The following is a 19730-nucleotide window of genomic DNA, read 5'->3' as shown; positions in this document are numbered from 1 at the left end:
GAGCTCTTCACTTGCAGTCATTGTTTGATTTACATAGAATGCATCTTAGATAGCTGTTTGAACTAGTTTCAAAGAAACAGCATTTGCATTAAGAAGTCTTTAAGGATGCTTGCAGCTTAGTGCCACATCTCATGACACAATGTATGTACCTCCTGTATAGTCAACCTTTCTTCCTAGTGAAGATGCAGATGATGGTAAATACTATTTTAAACACTAAGGCAGCTGTTGCTCTGAGCAGTGGTGGGTCTACTGTCTAGTCTTCAAATGTGTGTTTGCAAAGGCATAGAGGAGAATAAGAATATATTTCACATTGCTTTTTCCTCTTGTATTAGCCTGAAAAGAAGCCAAGCATAAAACTGATCCCCTAACAGAACAGTTATATATACATGTAACATGTAAATCTTTCCTCATAATGGGCATGAAGCTAGTCTTACGATAAACTACTACTGCCTTCTATCACTTCTATTACTATCCTTCTCTTAATAATCTTTGGCATCTTCATGCTTTGTTTGGTGTTCACAGCCTCTTTCAACTCAAATCATCTTTGAGATGGAATTTAAAGACAACAGTGTTTAAATAGAGCTCTAGCTCGTGGGTTTATCCTCTCTGTTTTAACCCAGTGATAAAGCAGTGTTGGACTGGGCTTACTTGCTCTGTAGAACTTCAGGATATAACTCCCTGCAAAGAGCTGTTCTGAAGTTAAAGACTTGAAATAGTCTTTTAATGGCTGATAACAGCACCAAACAGCTGCAGTTGACATTGCCCCAAGATCAATATTTATTTCGCTGATGGTATTCTCTGCTGCTGGTATTATGATGTGTCAAAGACATGCATCCTTTTAAGCTACAGTCAGTCTTTTTACTATAGTTACCCTGCCTTGGGTTTGACACCTAACATCAATGTGGCTTTAACTGTAGAACAATTGTTTCATGGTTAAGGGATGTTTTTTCATTCCCTCAACTTTTAATTATGCTGGAGTTTCATTTTTAATAATGCCATGTTGGTAAAGTGAACTGGTATACCAGCTGCATTACTCACTTGGTTTAGCAAATACTTGAATCTTTCTATGTAATCCATGAGTGTGGTGAAAGCACATGTGGCAAAAGATTAACCCATATCAGCATGTTACCAGTCTTAATCATGCAGCACAATGTCTGGTGGCTGCCCTGTTTCTTCACCTTTTATTATACTTATTTCCCAAGTATCGCTGTGTGTAGGCAAAGAGAAAAAAATAATCATGTTCTACACCTGCCTGCAAATGTCTTGGGTGATTTTGGGCACAGCTGTGCTCCTTTGTCATGAGGGGGCCTCCTATTGACCTAAACCAGAGGAACAGGAGCCTGTCTTGAATTACCTCAGACAGAAAATACCCTTTCTTTTGGTTAAAGATGGGATGCCAGATCCTGCATCTGAGGTTTGCTGTCTGCTGTAAAGCATGCTCACACAACAGAGCCCTCAAGCAGCTGCCTCATTGCCTTAGCTTTATAAGGGGGCGTGTAATAATCAAGTTCACCTTGTCACATTATCAGTAGGCATCAGTACTACATTGTTTTGGGCTCCAGGGATTTCATAGCAAAGCAAACTAACTTGTCAAGGAACTTAAGGATGACTGCCACAGGCCCTGTGCCCATAACGCTGAACCACACCAATGCTACATGAAGCCACCAATTTACTGCCAGTAAGCACTTGCCACAGTGGTTCCAGAGACATATAATTTAGTAACCAAACAACCCAATTAAAATGGCTCCCAAGATAAATCCAATCACCACTGCAGCCTGAGGTAGTGTAATGGGTTTCTCTCAGTTACAGTACTGCCAGGAAGAAGAGTACATTGCAGCTCTGATCAACAACTGGAATTCCCAGCCTTACCCTTATTGCTACTTTTCCTACAAACTGGAAAAGGCACAGCTAGCTACACATGCTAGCAGAGGCCTATGAGATGTGTTTATTACTAAGTAAGTGCCAAACATTTTGCATTTTGGTGCAAGTAAATGATTAAGATAACACCAACCTCAGACCAATTCTGGATTCAGATTAGTTTCAGAAAAGCAGATGAATGGATTCCTCATACCCATGTTACAACAAATACCTATACTAAGCTGAAGTTACTTGCTTTGACTTTAGGCTACTACCCAGAGGAAGACTGAAATTCAATAACCCTGCAGCAGAAGCAAAAAAAAAAAAGAAAGCACTCAGTAAAACTGGTATTTGAGACCACTTTAGATGCCTGTGACCTACTGCAGCAGGTTAACCCTAACCACCTGCTGAGTCCCCAAGGACTTTCTCACTCACTCACCCAACAGCAGGATCGGTAAGAGAATCAGAAGGGCAAAAGTTGGGAAAATTTGCAGGTTGCAATAATGATAGTTTACTGAGTGAAACTGAGGGGGAGAAAGAAAGAAAATGTGATGCACAGACAATCACTCGCTGCCTCCCACCAGCAGACTGGTGCCAGCCAGTCTCCAAGCAACAACTACTTTGGAAAGACCCCCCCACAAGTTATTGCTGAGGAGGATGAGTCTATGATGTCACAGTGGAATTTTTGCCTTGCTCAGTCTGGGGCAGCAGTCCCAGCTGTGTCCCTCCTCAGCCTCTTGGCCACCCCATCCTACTCACTGGGACAGGGGACATAGAAAGAAGCAGAGAAGGCCTTGACACCCTTCAAGCACTGCTCAGCAACAGGAAAAACATGAGTGCATTATCAACACTTAGTCACGGCTCTCAAACACAGCACCGCATCAGCTGCTGTAAAGAATGTTAACTCAATGTGGAGTATTGTGTGCAGTTCTGGTGTCCTCAACATAAAAAGGACATGGATCTATTGGAACAAGTCCAGAGGAGGGCCACGAGAATGATCAGGGGACTGGAGCACCTCCCATATGAAGACAGGCTGGGAAAGTTGGGGCTGTTCAGCCTGGAGAAGAGAAGGCTGCGTGGAGACCTCATAGCAGCCTTCCAGTATCTGAAGGGGGCCTATACGGATGCTGGGGATGGACTCTTCATTAGGGACTGTAGTGGTAGGACAAGGGGTAACGGGTTAAAACTTAAACAGGGGAAGTTTAGATTGGATATAAGGAGTAAATTCTTTCCTGTTAGGGTGGTGAGGCACTGGAATAGGTTGCCCAGGGAGGTTGTGGCAGTGTTCAAGGCCAGGCTGGACGAGGCCTTGGGTAATATGGTTTAGAGCGAGGTGTCCCTGCCCATGGCAGGGGGGGTTGGAACTTAATGATCTTAAGGTCCTTTCCAACCCTAACTATTCTATGATTCTATGATTCAATCCCAACCAGACCCAGTACACCCAGCAAGCTGCAAATGAAAAATGAACTATACAATTTGTACACGTTGTAGAACAGCCAGGCTGATATTCCAGCCATTAAACTGAAAACAGGGAGTTAAGCATCTTGTCTAAAGTATCCTAGAGCTACCCTTTAAAACATTTCACCATTGTAGACAGATAATTTTGAATGCAATTTTAAGCTATGTCCTATATTTGTTGTTGGCTGAAACTGACCTCAACAAAACAAGCCCATCTTAGCTCAAGTACACACACAGAGTACCTAAAGTTTCAGTCATTTATTTGGTTATTTCTGAATCCTTAAGAACATGGTTAAGGCGAGAGATAAGCATATTAGTTACAATTTGTATAACAAGTAATAGAGTAGCTGTACACTACTTTAATACGCTTACTTACTGAATGATGCCTTTAGCTATATTCAGCTTAGCTGGCATTCTCGTGTAAACAGTATTTACTAGAACAAAAAGATTAACTAGTACCAGCCATATTTCTAAAAAGCTATTTCAAATCTACTCTTGCAAACAGAAAGCAGTAAAAATACTCATTTGTCTTAGACATACAAAGCACAGCATTGTCTTAGATAACAAGAATTAACTTTGCAAGTGACATCTGGTTCCTTTAGTTGCAATGGCTTATAATACTACTAAACTAAATAAAAGACCTACGAAAAGAAGTCATAATTGGAATTTCACATTTGTCAAGCATATAAGGCTACAAGTTTTACAGTTTGTGAATATAAAACGATATGTTGAACTGTAACATTCCCAGCCATTATAGATGCAAGTGCTTGATGCAGCATATCTTCTCTTAGCCTCCAGAAAGGCTCATGTGCAGAAGAAAGAAATCACTGAGTATAGTAGCCCAAGTTTTGTGGAATCATCATTATGTATATGTACACACGAACATACATGATGTAAGCTTAGACTTCAGGAACGGAATGATCCATCAGGCTTTTCATAATGCTAGTTGCCATCCTAAAGAAAAGGGAAAGGCATTCAGTTTTAAGAGAAAACTGTGAAAGACCACTAAAGCTGGTCACTATCTTTTAAATTGTATTAAAGGGCTGGGAATGATGAAGTTGCCCTTTTGCTCTACTGTTTCTGAAAGTATGTTGCTACTGAAAGCTGCAACAAGCTGCACCCACAGAAGAGAAGGTCATAGAAGAAAATCCCATGAAACAAAATGGGTTTATTACTGAGGTGCGCCACCAACATCTTTCAGGATGTGGGCATGTGGGCATGTGTGCAAGGCAGAGTAGTACCACAAACACAACGGAAGAAGGGCAGGAGCAAAGATGGCTGTTAGGCCAAATCCCATTTTTTAGGAAGAGTGTACCTAGAGGGCAGGGAGGATGGAGACAAACCCCACACCCCTAAATTATACATGAAGCATTGTTAATCTCTAGCAACTTCAAAAAATATTTTTGCAGGAGAGACTTAGTTGTAGAAAGCCTCTGCTGCCAGTGGATTAGAAAGAATTACTATGGGAATTACTATTATTCCCGAGAATAATGTTCACTTCACCAGAATTTGCTGCACTCAAACCAACATTTTAGTTTCAAGGTAACCAATACTTGTGTTATCCATGTACTGTGAAGTTCTTGGAAATTCACATATAGTCAGATTACCTTTAGAAAAGGGTTTTTCAAGAGAAGGAAAGGCAAAGGAGTATCACTAACCTATGAACAGTTTGAAGACAGAACCAAAACACGGTGGTTTGACTAAAACAACAGCAAGTGCTTCTCCTACCCCTCTCAAGCCTTCATGGTAAGTTTGTAATCAGGTCTTATCACAAGTACAAAAATCAGTCACTGTCAACTTGATTCTAACACCATCATAGCTGCATTATTACCTACCTCTTTATTATATACTCATAAATACTGGAAGGCATGACTGTAATGGTCACTACATTTCCAGCTGTTGCCAAGATGTCTGCAATCTGGGGGTCCTGTTATTAAACAAGAAGTCATATGAGTCACATTTTACCCAAGCTGGCTAACAAAGCAGCAGTTCAAGAGCTTTTTCTACACACATTTCATGCAGCTTAAGAGACCCACAACTTCTTCGTTGGAGTATTTCACCTTCGGGGCACATCACCCAATCTGCAATACCATTTCTGGATGTTTGGTTATCAGTATCTTGTGTGAATTGACTGGAGAAGGGATATAGACATTATACACAGAATTCCTACTAGAGTTCAATACAGGCTGGCAGGAAGAAGCTTAAGTTTTTTGCCAGCAACATTAGACTAAAGGTAAAATTTGAGTGTTGGACAGAAAAAGGCAGAGGAAGGGAGTGACTTACCCTGCCTACAGCTACAAAACTGCAGAGAAGCCACAAAATATTTATGTCTCTCCAATCAAGTGAAATTCTCTCTCATGACTTACTTTCTTCTTTTATGACCATTAAACAACATATTACAATCCCCTCCAAACACAATTACTATATGCACATGAAAGGCTCACAGCTATCCACACCCACAGCATATTATTTATTTTACCTTCAATCCAATTACATTCTGGCCATTAATTTCACAGATGTTGTGCTCTGTAAGAAGTCCGTTTCTCGCAGCAGAGCTGTCCTTCACTATTGAGGTTATTTTTCCATTCTTGAATATGAAACCGACATGCCCTGTACTGTCCTTATGCATGGTAATAATCCGTTCAAAAGGCCTAGAAGACGTTTAAAATGCAAAACCATGTTTTAAGTCTCCTAAGCCACATAAATAACCACACACACAATTTCAACATTTTTGACTTACAAAAAGATCTAAGAGGCTCATAACATTACTTACAATGAAAAGTAGTTGGGTTTAACTTCATTTTGTTAATTTTTTCATATTAATACATAAAGGTTTATAAATCTTACATGTCTTCCCTGTTTTACAAGGAAATCCACCATCTGGATTAATAATAAAAACAACAATACAGAAAACCCATATAACATCCACTCGCCCAGAACCACCAACCAAAACCACAAATGTTCATTAAAAACTAAGTTTTCCCTACAAACACTATAAGGCAGATAAAACAGAACAGGCAATTCAAACTGCTGTAGGTAGGCCACAGGATTTCAGAGTACGAGGCTTCCCCAACAATATTTCTACTGTTCTACAGACAAACTTTAATATAGTGTTTTAGAAAGCTAGCGAATCATTACTTAATATAATTAAAAATCTGTATTGATTCATCAAGCACACTTTTTAGTGAAACTGGCTTTAATTCATATATAAGCAAGAGTTCAGAAGAAAACTACCACAGTAAAAAATGCAGACGTATTCACTAATACAGCAAATATTTTGGCACCATCTTCTATTGCTTTTTCAATTAGTGTAAGCAGAAGTCAAGAAAGCATGTAACTCTTGAATTCAGAATTTAAATCTGATTTGTTCTATGGCTCCTTAGTTTACCTTGAAAAATTTTATGCCCCATCATGCACACCCATGCAAGCATGCATGGGAAGTTTATGAGTTGACAACTACTTGGTCTGTTCCCCACAAAAGGGAACATCTCTGAGGATCTTTACTATTGAAGTACACGGACAGACAGATTTTGTTATGCCTGAAGTCCTGCTCATGCAAGGGGAGACCCAAACGCTACAGAATTACCCCAAAACAGATGACAATCCGTATCTGCAGCTAGCTTTACCTGTCCCGAATGATCATTGAAATCCTTTCTCCAGAAGCCTGTTTCAGAACTTTATGTGCCTTGTCAGAACTCCATCCTGCACAGTTTTCACTATTGATCTGCAGAACTTGGTCCCCAAACCGCAGACCAGCGAGGGATGCTGGAGAATTTGCCTGAACTAACTGGACAAATATACCCTATCAAAGGGGAAAAAAATAAAATAAATGAAAATAAATAAAACACAGAAGTTCTTCCTTAAGGCTGAAGACAGTGACAGAACACACAGTCCTGTGACATTTCCCATTCTCTGTGTAATACCAACCGAACAGAAACACTTGGTTAACTACCTCTTTCAGTCGTAGCTTTTGAAAGGTCAGTTTGTTTCTAGATGGTTTTATGAGACTGACAGATATTTAATGCCAGAATGAAGTTCAGAAATGGGCAAATCTGTTCTGTCTAGATCTCCAGACATTAAAGAAACAAGCATAACATTAAAGCCTTAGTTGAGGGGGTAAATACTGTTCTAAGAAGAAATCTGAAAAACTGGATCAAGACATACTACTGGTAAATCTGCATATCTCCTTATGCATTTAACTAATAATTCTTTTACCAGACTTCAGAATCTACATATAGCTGAAGAAACAGATTATCAATGCTAGGAACTCTATAGCACATTTTCCTTCTTGCACAACCACATTCGTTTTCAACTTTTTATCAATTTTGATTTGTTAGCACCTCACATAATAAAACAAGGCACTAAAAAGTTATTTCTAGACAAATTACCCCTAAAAACCAAGTAAGGTATAGCCAGCAAAACTGCAGACAATACTAGGGGAAGAACAGAGTAATGTCTTCCATGTTGGGAATCCAAAAGTGCTGAAACAGAGAAGCTCCAGAGCAGGTTTAAGGATCTTCTTGCAGCCATGTTCACATCAAGGGAAACAATCCTACTTCGTAACTACTCCTTACAGCAACCTGCTGCAAGAATTGATAAAAGAGGTACTACTTCTAAGCCATGGGCAGTTCTTTGCATACTGCTGAACTTTAAGCACTGCCCAATGCTTCCACAAAGCCAGAGACACAAGTCTTGAACTGCTAACAAGTATCACAGCTGCTCTGAAGGACAGTATCATGCTCTGAAGTAAAAAAATAAAATTACAAGTAGAAGACAATTTTGTGACCATACACTAACTTCGCTACTAATTTAATCCTGCAGTAAGATCTTTATAAGCAAAAAGCAAGCTTCTGTACTTACATTGTCAACTGACTTCAGGCGAAGTCCAATTTTGCCATCTTGATCTTTACATAAGATGACTTCACGGATGCCTTGCTTAATTTCTGCTCTGCGAATTCCAATATCATTTCCAGTCACTGGAGCTACCATGTAATTAGTAGAAGGTCGTGTTACCAGTTGCTGATTAAAACAAAATAGCCAGACAACTTAGTTTCAGCTTCTTAAAATAGCTATACATCAATTTATATGAAGTTACATTAAACAAAAACAAAACCAACAAAACAAAGTTAGTCACAACACCAGCTCTTTGCCCCGCACCCACAAACACTGGAAATTTACTGCTTGGTTTTAAGATCAGATTAAAGTAGGCACTATTACTTAAAACAACTCATTTATCAGTCATGTATGCTACTTAAATAGTCTGATCTCTAGAACACTAACTATGCATACAGTCTTTATACTTTTGCTTTCTAAAACATGCTTGACTGGTACCTACACCCTGTGGCTGAGCAGCGGCTGCCACTGGAAAGTTTCTCTGCACCTCTTCCTCATTGAGGCTCAGGCCCATATACTGAGAAAGTTCTGGATACAATCTAGGGTACAAGCCTATAGAAGGAAAACAGAACAAAACAAAGTCAGTACAACTGTTGGTTTAACAGAACAAGCGGTTACTACTTTCACATGTACAATTACAATAGCACGAGACTTGAAATAACATTTAATTTGAAAATTAAGATGGCAGGCCCACTTCAATTACAACTGTTATTCTAGCCCAGTTTAGAAAAGTCACATGGCTTAAAATATCCATCAGGAGATTTCTCTACACCAGAGAGGAGTGGGGTGCAGGGAGCGGGAGGAACGGATGTTAAACCAGCAGACTTGTCAGACCTTGAGTGGAAGCATTCTGGAAATAAGCTTGATATTGCTCTTAACATTCCACAGGTGATTAACTGGTGCCATTTAGCAAGAGGCAGTTCAGAGGAATCTTAAGAGCCCACCTTCTGTTCTCACAGAACTGCTGGGGACAGAAAAGGCTGCTTGGGAAGCTAGATGGTGCAAGGGACAGCCCTGAAAGCAAGCAGGCTCACAGTTCACAAAGCTTCAGTTTCTAGTGTTCATTTATGGGTACATACATAAAACTTTAAGAATCCACATTTGACCAGAAATGGAAAATAACTTTTCTGGGAAGGAACAAACATCACTGCAAGGTGAATTTCAGTATAAATGAGACTTTTTTCACTCCTTTGTACTTTCAGTGATCATGCTTGCATGCTGCTTCAATAAGACTTGTCTGATCTCATTTCCAGATTATCAGATTATAGTTTCACCAATATTAGTAAGATTTTAATTAACATTTTTTCTACTTTTGCTTGTGTTTTCAAGCCCCTAAAATTATACACAACTAATGATGCACAGCACTTCTGCAGCTACTTGATCTCTAATTCCCCATCAAAGACCACAATACAGAATGCATCTCTGCTTGCTGTCTTACATTCTCATTCAAAACAGTGACCTCCAAATAGCAGAACACATCCAAAAGCTCTTGATGTTGAATATTCTCCTGCCTCTGCCAGCACAGAGGGATTCCCAGCAGATTTGGCACATCCTATAGATGGAGTAGGCCTCCCTTTTTTGGGATATATTGAGCGACTAATCACTCTTCAGCCACACACAACTCCTGAGCAATCCATGCAAAGCTAACATCAAAATGATGGCATTTTGCCAGCACACACAGAAACTGCAGGAGAATTAAAATTCTGAACAGCAGGAAGAACACTGCCAAGAAGGGAACGGAAGCTGAGCCTTTTTAGTTCCTCACCTTGCCTAATAATACAGCTACCTTCTGAGCCTCCAGAAGGTTGCTAAAGTGAACTCAGATCTGGTGGAAGTTAGGCCAGCTAAGTATCTAGTCCCAAAAGGAACTATGACAGGCAGCTCTCTGGCAAGCTATACAAACTCCTGCCTTAAAGTTACCAGCACCCAGGGGGTAATGGGAGACAAAGTTATATCTACCCAGCTTTAATATCCTATTCACCAGTATTCCTGGCAGCTGATCCAGCACTGTTGCTGGTCATGCTGGTTAGAGACTTTAGAGTTTTTAGACCAACTAACCCAGAGCTCTGACCTAAAACATACTTGTCCACCTTTGTGGAAGTACATGGGAGAAAAGGAGGAGAAAGGGGTACAAGTCATTCAGCTTTAGGTCTGATGGATTACCCACCAGACATTTGACCCCAAAATCTTCTGGAAGCTAATGTTGACAGCACGACAAGATTAAGTTCCAGCTTCTTTGGTCCTTCACTGCCGACATAGATTTGTGCCTATCTGCTCCTAATTAAGATTATATGAAGAGGAAAGGCACAAGCATGCTGCCCAATAAAGCTCACAAACAGACATGTGATAAGTAACAATAATTAAGGTTAGAACTACCTCAAATGGTACCGACAGCAAATCTTGTTACATCACGCTCACGTTGAAAAGGTTTCCAAAAGTTGAGAGAAGAGCTAGTGTTGACCAAAACTTCCTTTTATAAGCAAACACTGGTTTTGACTCCTGTAGCACCTTACAAAGGTGGATATTGGCATTTCCAAGAGGCATGGTCTCACCCTTTGTAAAGAGGACTACATATTGATAGGCATTTTTGACTGTTCTGTTAACACTTGGATTTCATAGCAACTATCTGTAACATTAGGATACTAGAGTACATGAGCTTACCTCCATCATGAGGAACAGGAGCAGAAGCTTCAGTCAAGATTGCTGGATTGGCTGGATTTGAAGAAAAGGCAGTCTGAGCCTAAAAGGAAAGAAAAATCACATTATCGGGGGGAGGGGGGAATAATCTATGAAATCTTTATTGTGCAGGCAGGAAATTATTTCTTTTTTCTCACACATGCTCATTATTATTCATCTTGAAGTTCTGAAGCAAATCTTTCTTTGAAATAAATAACTTCAATACAATATGCTGTAGTAGCATAAAACTACTTTGGTAGATCTGAGATATCTTCCTCAGAGACAAGGCTACTAAATAATACAGGAAAGCTTTACTGTCAACCTGTTCCATTTTTGTCATTAAGCAAGTTAAAGTCTTAAAGGACACATTAAACTTGGCTGACAAAGCTTTATAACTTAAAATTTTAAGGTATGACCTTTGACAGTGTTTTGCGATTACTTTTTTTACGTGGACAGCAATAGCTTTACCACTTTACCACATACAAACGTTATTCGTGACTCCAGCCATAGTCCATTACAGGCTGAAAGTTCCACACAATCCAATGCTATTACTTTAATACCTTCTGAAAGAAATGGACCTTCTAAGATAGCTTTTTTTTTCCCTACATAAGTTGCCACTACAGTAAAGTACAATTTACTGACTCACAAACAGAAGAGACCATACAAGGCAAGCCAGTTTCCTTCCTTCTCAATACCTCAGCTACTACTTTTTTTTGGCTTTGTGTAATCATGACCAGCAAAAAACGCCCATTAAGTGTGATGGGAATAGCTATCCCGGTAGCTTTCCTGAGGTTGAATGTCAAAGGTGGGAGGGAAATTACTAAATACACAGTGAAAGATTATGCCAAACAGGACATACAAATCACCTAACATAACATGATGGTCAAATTACTTAAATGTTTTTAAGGAAATCATGCTTAAAAATAGAAGATTTCATAGTCCTGCACTCTCCAGGAAGTTGTTTTCAGGAAAATGTTTCAGAGCAAGAATGACTCTATTTAGGAATATCAAATGTATTTAGAAGAATAGCCTCCAACTGAAATGCTGGACAAAAAAGAACAAGCTAGAATATTTAATGTACCAAGCCCGCCTGTTTTAACCAGCAGTTATTTTAATCTCACTCACATTTTGTGGATACAGACTTTGCCTTTTAGTACCTGAAAGGGGCCTATAAGAATGCTAGGAAGGGACTCTTCATTAGGGTCTGTACTGGTAGGACAAGGGGTAACAGGTTCAAACTTAAAACAGGGGGAGTTTAGACTGGATATAAGGAAGAAGTCCTTTACCGTGAGGATGGTGAGGCACTGGAATGGGTTGCCCAGGGAGGCTGTGAACGCTCCGTCCCTGGAGGTTGGTGTTGAAGGCCAGGCTGGACAGTCTGGGCGACATGGGTTAGTGTGAGGTGCCCCTGCCTGTGGCAGGGGGGTTGGAACTAGATGATCTTAAGGTCCTTTCCAACTCTATTCTATTCTACTCTGCCCCCTTTTCTCCTAGAGTGCTCTCAAACATATTGAAAGAGGCATTTTTATAAAGCACTTTTTAGGAGATGCAAATAATTCAGCTTTTGCTACCTGCTGTGGCTGACAGGTCAAAGTAGGTGATTCTCCCCTTTTATTCTCATCAGACCCCATCTGCAGTACTGTTCAGCTCTGAGGCACTGAACACAGGAGGGAGCGAGTCCAGATAAGGCCACAAAGACTATCAGAGGGTTACAGCACCTCTCCCATGGGGACATGCTGAGAGAGTTGGGACTGTTCAGCCTGGAGAAGGCACTGGGGAGACCTTAGAGCAGCCTTCAAGTACCTAAAAGGGGCTTATAAGAAAGATGGGGACAAATTTTTTAGCAGGGCCTAATGTGATAAGACAAAGGATAATGGTTTTAAACTACAAAACAGCAGATTCAGATGGGATACAAGGAAGGAAATTTTTGAGTGGTGAAACACTGGAACAGGTTGTCCAGAATGGTGTCCCTGGAAACATTTAAGGCCAGTCTGGATGTGGTTCTGGGCAACCTGATCTAGTTCAAGATGTCCCTGCTCATTGCAGGGGGGTTGGACTAGATAACCTTTAAGGGTCCCTTCCAACCCAAATTATTGTACAACACCAGGAAAAATATCAGTGTAACTGTAATGTCTTAATTATTACATTTACCACAATTTTAAACTATAAACCATAAACAATCTATAAACTCTAGCAGTTGGTCAGTAAAAGGCTGAAGGAGCACACTCATGGCTCCAGGGTACCTTTTTTTTTCTTTTTTACCCCCTCTACTTCCGCATTACCTGACTGTAGATAAAGGACTTTTGTAAGATAAGAAGAATGGTTGTGGCTAGATACAACAAGGAGAAATCCCAACACAGCAGAACTTCAAAAGTTCCACCCCACACAAACATAGGTCAGACTGAGGCAATCCACTCTGGGACAGCACAGGAGAGTTAGCAAGCTCTTCTATGCAGCTTGCTTGATTGCTTCCCTGTGAGAAGAACAAGGACAGAAGTAGCAGCCACCTTAAAATCCAGTATAACTCCCTGCTGTTGTTTAAACTGGGAAGGAATCCAGTTTAACTTTAGGAAAGAAAAATGGAAGCTAGGTGCAATGCTGAAGAAAGCAAACTCCTCATAAAATACATTCATGTGGAATTTCTTATGGAGCTTTTATTCATTAAGATGCTTTTCATTATTCTGTTTCACAGATGTTCCCATCATCATCCTAATAAGGCCACCAATATTCTTATATATAGTGTTTCATACAGACACAATAATCCTGGAAGTATTTTAAGAACTGGTCACTACTGTGCAATAGCCAGAGCATGAGTCTGATTCCAGATAATGTCAAGAGAGTCACTGCTCTTTTTTTGTGCCCAACTGACCATGGAGACTTTCTGCCAGATTTGGACACCAAGAGTAAGACACAGTAGGTTTATTAATTCCATCAACACTAATTCATCACATCAGATGCAAAGCGCAAGAAGAGACTATGTCTGCTTAAGACCAAATATTTATACTTAAAAAAAAAAAAGCCACCCAAACATATCAACACACTAAAAGCAAATGACTATAAATGAATATACAAAACAAAATAAATATACCAAACAGTAGTAAATTAAGCATTAATCGTATTATATCAAGCTATAAACAGTTTGTCTTTTCCCCTTTAGAGTGTGATGGTAAAACTCTCACCTACAATAAATCTCCCCTTCCCTGGATTAAATATCATCAGTTATATCACTGCCATCAAAACTCATCTTATGAAAGCCCCTCATACCTGAATAACTTTGTCCACCTTTAGATCTTCCAGGGAAGGATAGAGAGACATTTCGATGCAGTCTCACTGGGTCACGGGAAGGCCAAAACAAAAAAAGGGGAAGCAAACAAACAACAGGGTTAGCCCTCAGAGGTACTTACTGAGCATTACAACTTCAGAAAGAAAATAAGAAAAAGCAGACAGTGATGAACAAGTGATCTGTGAGCTGTAAGTCTTACCACTACAGATCCCTGGTGCTGCAGATGAATTCCATTAAGACTACCCATTTAATCTATTATCAATAACAACCTTTGCTTAGGAGGCTTTGTTTACTATACTTAGTGTTGTCATAGGTCTCAGTGATGAGAAAGCCTATACAGAGAAAACAATTTCACATGATGTATTGCAAGGACAGACTCTTAGGAAGCCATGAGGCAGTGATGATGAGGGTTGAGAGGAAAAAAATCTGATCACCCTCCTCCTACTCCTCCTCCCAACTGGGCCACTATTTTTATACAACTGCAGAAGCTATCACTGTTATCCAAAGTATCTAAACATTTTCATCAGTTCTGATACTCCAGTGTACTGATTTCAACTCAGATACAGCTAATCTTCTTGCTAATCTTCTTCCTAATAGCTGGTACAGTGCTGTGTTTTGAATCCAGTATGAGAATAATGTTGATCTCACACTGATGTTTTTAATTGTTGTTAAGCAGTGTTTACATAAAGTAAACGATTTTCAGCATCACATGCCCTGCCAGCAAAAAAGCCGGAAGGGCACAAGAAGTTGTGAGGAAGCACAGTTGACCTGAACTGGCCAAAGGGATATTCTATTCTATATAATATTATGCTCAGTATACAAACTGGGGGAACAACCAACCAGGGGGTGCTGCTTGGAACTGGTAGGGCATCAGCTGGCAAGTGGTGAGCAACTGCAGTGTTCACCACCCGTTCTGTATATTCTAATTCTTTTATTATTATTATTTTCTTCCTTTTCTGTCCCATTAAACTGTCTTTATCTCAATCCATGAGTTTTCTCACTTTCCTGATTCTCTCCCCATCCCACAGGCGGGTGGAATGAGTGAGTAGCTATGTGGTGCTTAGTTGCCAGCTGGGATTAAACCATGACATCCAGTAAGAAACCACTAAAGAGAACTGGCTTCCATGTCCATTTGCAACACATTAACTGTAGTAGGAGACCATAACTCAGCAAGATTCAGTCAGTGGTGAGTTACAAAACACAAAGAGCTTCAGGATGGCTCTCGTGATATTTGGAAAGCCCTGTAACAACTTAGCAGGAAGTAATTAAAAAAAAAAAAAAAAAGTCAAGGGGGGGAGAAGGGGGGAGAGGGGATTGCAGGGTACAAAAAGACAAGCAACCCACTTCACATGATCCAACATCCAGCTCTGATAGAGCCAGGTACCCGAGGCTTCAGGAAATCACAGTTTTACAGTGCTCCTTCACGCACTGAGGTCAGCTGAACTTCTCAAAACCATAATAAAACATTTCACATCAACATATGGGAACATTTTAATGGGGAAGGAGGGATGGGGGCCTAAGGTGAGGGAAGACAGAAACAGTCTAAACAGTGGACAACAAAATTTTATGGAGTCCTGCAAGTTACAGAAAGCACTGAGAATACAGTTAATGACACAATTCTATTAAAAGCTCTAAGTTCATGGATTGATTTTCACATCCAAACAAGAGGTCTTTATTCATGCAGGAATTTAGCACTCCCTCCAGAAGTGACCACTACATAAATCCTTCTACTACTGATTCTCTAAGTGCAGATACTAACTTGATTGAAAAAAAAAACTACACACACTCATGCCTAATGTAATACTGCAGTAAGACAACAGACATCTCTTCATATTACACTAAGCTCATCAACAGCTTTTCTACTCGTTCAGCAGAGTGCCTAACAGCTTCAGTATCATGTCAAACTACAACTAAAACTCCTAAAAAGCATGCCCTAGATGTGACAAATATCTAAATTGTGAGCGCTTGGCCAGTTATGTTGTAATACTTAATTACCACTGACATTTTTCACTAATTGTCACAACTAAACCAAGCATACTTGAAGCCTGGAAGCTTCACAAGTTAAACATACATGTGTAAAACTAGTTTAAAGTTCTGCTTCCTGCAGGCATAAAAAGAGGGCAGGCCAAGGACTCTGTGCTCCCAAAGAAGTCACCTTGTTGCAGGGCGATGAGGAGCACAAGAGCACCAGTTTGCAGATGGCGATCTCAGACGTAAGTACAACCATGCAACACAGCACAGGGTCTGCTGGCTCCCTCATCCCAGTGACCAACTTCCACGCCACAAACCCCAGCACATTTACAGCTCAGCCGGCTTTAGTTCTCCTCCCCAGACCCGTCTCATTCTGCACATGATTACATTTGTCACAGATTGGAAACCTCACCTTTCCTCTAGTGTACAAAGAGGAACGTGGTGCTTTCTGTAGAAAAATATTAGCAAAGCTAATCACATAAGACAAGAATTCCAACCACTTATTTTGCCACCTTACAACCTTCCTAGTCTCTCCAGCCGAGGGCTCACAAACCCAGGTGTTCGTCATAGAATCATTGAACAGTTTGGGTTGGGAGGGACCTTAAAGATCTTCTAGTTCCAACCATAGGCAGGGACACCTTCCACGAGACCAGGCTGCTCAAAGCCTCATTCAACCTGGCCTTGAACACTGCCAGGAATTGGGCAGCCACAGCTTCTCTGGGCAAACTGTGCCAGTGCCTCACCCCCCTCACAGTGAAGAATCTACCCTCTGCCAGTCCTGTCACTACATGCTCTTGCAAAAAGTCCCTCTCCAGATTTCTTGTAGGCCCCCTTTAAGTAAAGGCTGGCTGCAATAAGGTCTCCCCATAGCCTTCTCCAGGCTGAACAACCCCAGCCCTCTCAGCCAGTCTTCAGGGGAGACATGCTCCAGCCCTCCAATCATCTTCATGACCTGCTCTGGACTCCCTCTAAGAGCTCCATGTCCTTCTGATGTTGGGGATCCCAGAGCTGAATGAAGTACTCCAGGTGGGGTCTCATGAAGAACAACAGAGGGGGATAGTCACCTTCCTCAGCTTGCTACCAAGGAGCTGCTGGGCTAGATTCTCATCTTAATCTCACCAGTCACTGGTTTTGGTTTTCCCAACTAAATAACCAGAACAACTGTCACCACTGTAACTGCATCCAGTGATCTCATAATTTTTGCATAAGGTATTTTCAATTTCTTCACAGGCAGCTGTAACACAAATACCCCTCATTAGGTAATGCAAGACCCACAAAAAAAAAAAAAAGAACAAAAAAAAAAAACAAACAAACAAACAAACCACAACAGTATTTAGTTTGAAATTGCCACTGCCAGGGATGGTCAGTAACTGCAGGAAGAAATTGTCCATGACTTCTGTGCAACATTATTCACAGTATAAACAAAAGTTGCAGCAGGCATTCTAACGGCTTCAGAAACTTGGCAGTGGCTAGCACGAAACATGAGTCACTACAACCTCCTTTTCTTTACAAAATCTACACTGACATCAAAACAGTTTTCCTTGATCATTTCCATATCCCCACTTCTTGTGAGGAACACAAATGTTTAGGAAAGCAAAAGTGAAAGCCACAGGAATAGCATGGGGCAGGAGGAAGAGCCATAACCCAGCTGGTGAACTGCACAACCCAGCAGTAAAGACCTCTCCCCATCTCTCAGTGCCCTTGGCTCGAAAGTCTGACTGCCAGTGCCCATCACCACGTCCCACTAAGAAGATCCTGTTTGCTAAGGGGAAGTGCTGTGCTGCTGATCAGAGACCCATGGAAAGGCAGCACTCGTGATACTCTGAGGCTGCCAGCAGGAAGTCTTACGGGCAGGAGTGATCCCAAACTGCCCTCAGTGGCGTGGCTAGGAGGAGAGAGGCTTCCGAACAGGCTCTCCAGGTTGGAAAGCATGGAGCTGAACCCAGCACAGGATCCAACTGAACCCCAACTCTGACCAGCCCATAGCGATTACCGTCACCCAAAGTACCAGCAGCCAATACTGGGGGAGGGAAGAAAAAAAATCCCAAACCAAACAATGGCACCCACAAGTAATTTCTGCCTGTGCCCACAGAAAGATTACAGCAAGCCACAGATCCAGCCCTACGCTTAACCTTATAAACTTGTGAGCCCCCAAATTCATTTTTAGAGCAAATCTAGAACAAAACAAGCGGGAGGTCACACTGAGATATCAGGAACTGAACTGTTTTGCAAGACGAATTCTCCACTAACACCTCAGCGTTTCCCTTCTGAAACATTCCTAATTAGCCTCCGAGCAAGTGCTCTCATTACACACTCAGCTCTGAAATCTGCTGCCTCCATTTCAGACCTGAAGCAGGGCTCGCTTGCCCGAAAAGGCACATCGCATCATTTAGCAACACTTAACCCGTATCTTCAGAGACAGAAGTTGGTACAGACGTCCGAGCCTCCTTACGGGAACCGGCCGACAAGTACAGCCCTGACGCAATGACCGCGGAGCATGACCGACAGAGAGATCAGAAGACACCCGAAAGCTCACCGCCAAGACGGCGGGGGAATGCGGACACGGGCACACAGGCGCTTACTTCGGCTGTTCTCTCTGGCCGCCGACGGAGGAGCCCCCCACCCGGCAACGTACTCCCTCCAGCCCTAATTTTCTCCCGATCGGCTCCGGGGAGGGGTCGCGCCGCAGGAGCACGACGCGGCTCCCGGCGGGAGCTAGGACAACGCTGCCCCCGCAAGAAGCCGGCTCGATACCGGCCCACCCTACCTCACCTTCCCGCTCCGGCAAGCTCGGACGCCGTGCTCTCAGCCCTCCTCCCCGTCCCTTTCCCCTCCCGCCGCTGAGGACGGGCCGCGGGCTCGCAGGGGAGGAAACCCTCACAGTAGGCCCCGACCACTCCTTTACCTCCGGCCCAGGCAGCGATGGCTTTCCGTCGGGACGCTCAGCGAGCAGACTTGCGGCAGCGGCTCCGCTCCAGTCCCGGCAGCGCCGCTATGAGGGGAGCAGGGGTGGCGGCGGAACCGGCCCAGCCCCGCGCATGCTCCGGCGACGGTGGCGGGAGGGGCTAGCCGGGAGGGAAGGGGCTGGGGGTGTGAGGTGAAGGGTCGGGAAGTCGGGTGGCGTAGGCTCGGGTGCCTTAGAAACTGCTTGCGCTGTCGCCCGCGGCCGGCAACGTTTTCCTCTGGCTGCTTCTTTTATTTACCCGATGACTCCCCACTGGCGTTCTTCAGTTTTACCCTGTATGTCACTCATTTGCCTTTATGGGCTCACAGCCGTTATCTTCATGAAAGAAAAGTATATTTTTTAATTCATTTTCCAGTCTCTTTGTCACCCCTTCCCTCTCCTGTAATAAAGCATGCTTTGATAGATTGTGGCCACCCCATTCCTGTTCAAGGCCAGGCTGGAGGGGGCTTTGAGCAATCTGGTGTAGTGGCAGGTGTCCCTGCCTGTGGCAGAGGGGTTGGAACTGGATGAGCATTAAGGTCTCTTCCAACCCAAACCGTTCTGTGATTTATGATTCTGTGAACTGCCATGTATCAGCTTTGCTTCCTGTGTTTGCTGGCCGGGTATCGGTGAGTTGCGACACTCCAG

The 19730-nt window shown here is 42.2% G+C and overlaps 1 protein-coding gene across 1 annotated transcript; it reads right to left on the bottom strand.

Annotated features, from left to right (window-relative positions):
- Positions 1 to 3558: 3558 nt before the first annotated feature.
- On the bottom strand, positions 3559 to 19112 carry SDCBP (syndecan binding protein). The gene is made up of 9 exons (XM_061342958.1): positions 19044 to 19112; positions 14149 to 14214; positions 10870 to 10948; positions 8651 to 8760; positions 8176 to 8334; positions 6942 to 7117; positions 5795 to 5966; positions 5151 to 5242; positions 3559 to 4269 (listed from the first exon to the last, which is right to left on the bottom strand). The coding sequence occupies exons 2-9, from the start codon at positions 14197 to 14199 to the stop codon at positions 4215 to 4217; spliced, it is 894 nt and encodes a 297-aa protein (XP_061198942.1). The 5' UTR covers positions 14200 to 14214; positions 19044 to 19112; the 3' UTR covers positions 3559 to 4214.
- Positions 19113 to 19730: the final 618 nt, after the last annotated feature.

This window comes from Neopsephotus bourkii, unplaced genomic scaffold, assembly GCF_033783945.1.
Source record: "Neopsephotus bourkii isolate Nb327-2 ecotype Australia unplaced genomic scaffold, CSIRO-AGI_Nbou_v1 NB_1820, whole genome shotgun sequence".
Lineage (NCBI taxonomy): Eukaryota > Metazoa > Chordata > Aves > Psittaciformes > Psittacidae > Neopsephotus > Neopsephotus bourkii.
The sequence above is the reverse complement of the archived record's forward strand: the minus strand, read 5'-3'. Positions and strand labels throughout refer to the sequence as shown.

What these genes read in the sequence shown, in the direction of transcription:
- SDCBP (XM_061342958.1), bottom strand. Translation starts at nt 14,199, where the DNA reads ATGTCTCTCTATCCTTCCCTGGAAGATCTAAAGGTGGACAAAGTTATT. An exon ending in AGGTGGACAAAGTTATTCAG is followed by an intron (nt 10,949 to 14,148) that starts GTATGAGGGGCT and finishes CTTTCCTTTTAG; the next exon opens with GCTCAGACTGCCTTTTCTTC. An exon ending in TCAATGATCATTCGGGACAG is followed by an intron (nt 5,967 to 6,941) that starts GTAAAGCTAGCT and finishes AACGTCTTCTAG; the next exon opens with GCCTTTTGAACGGATTATTA.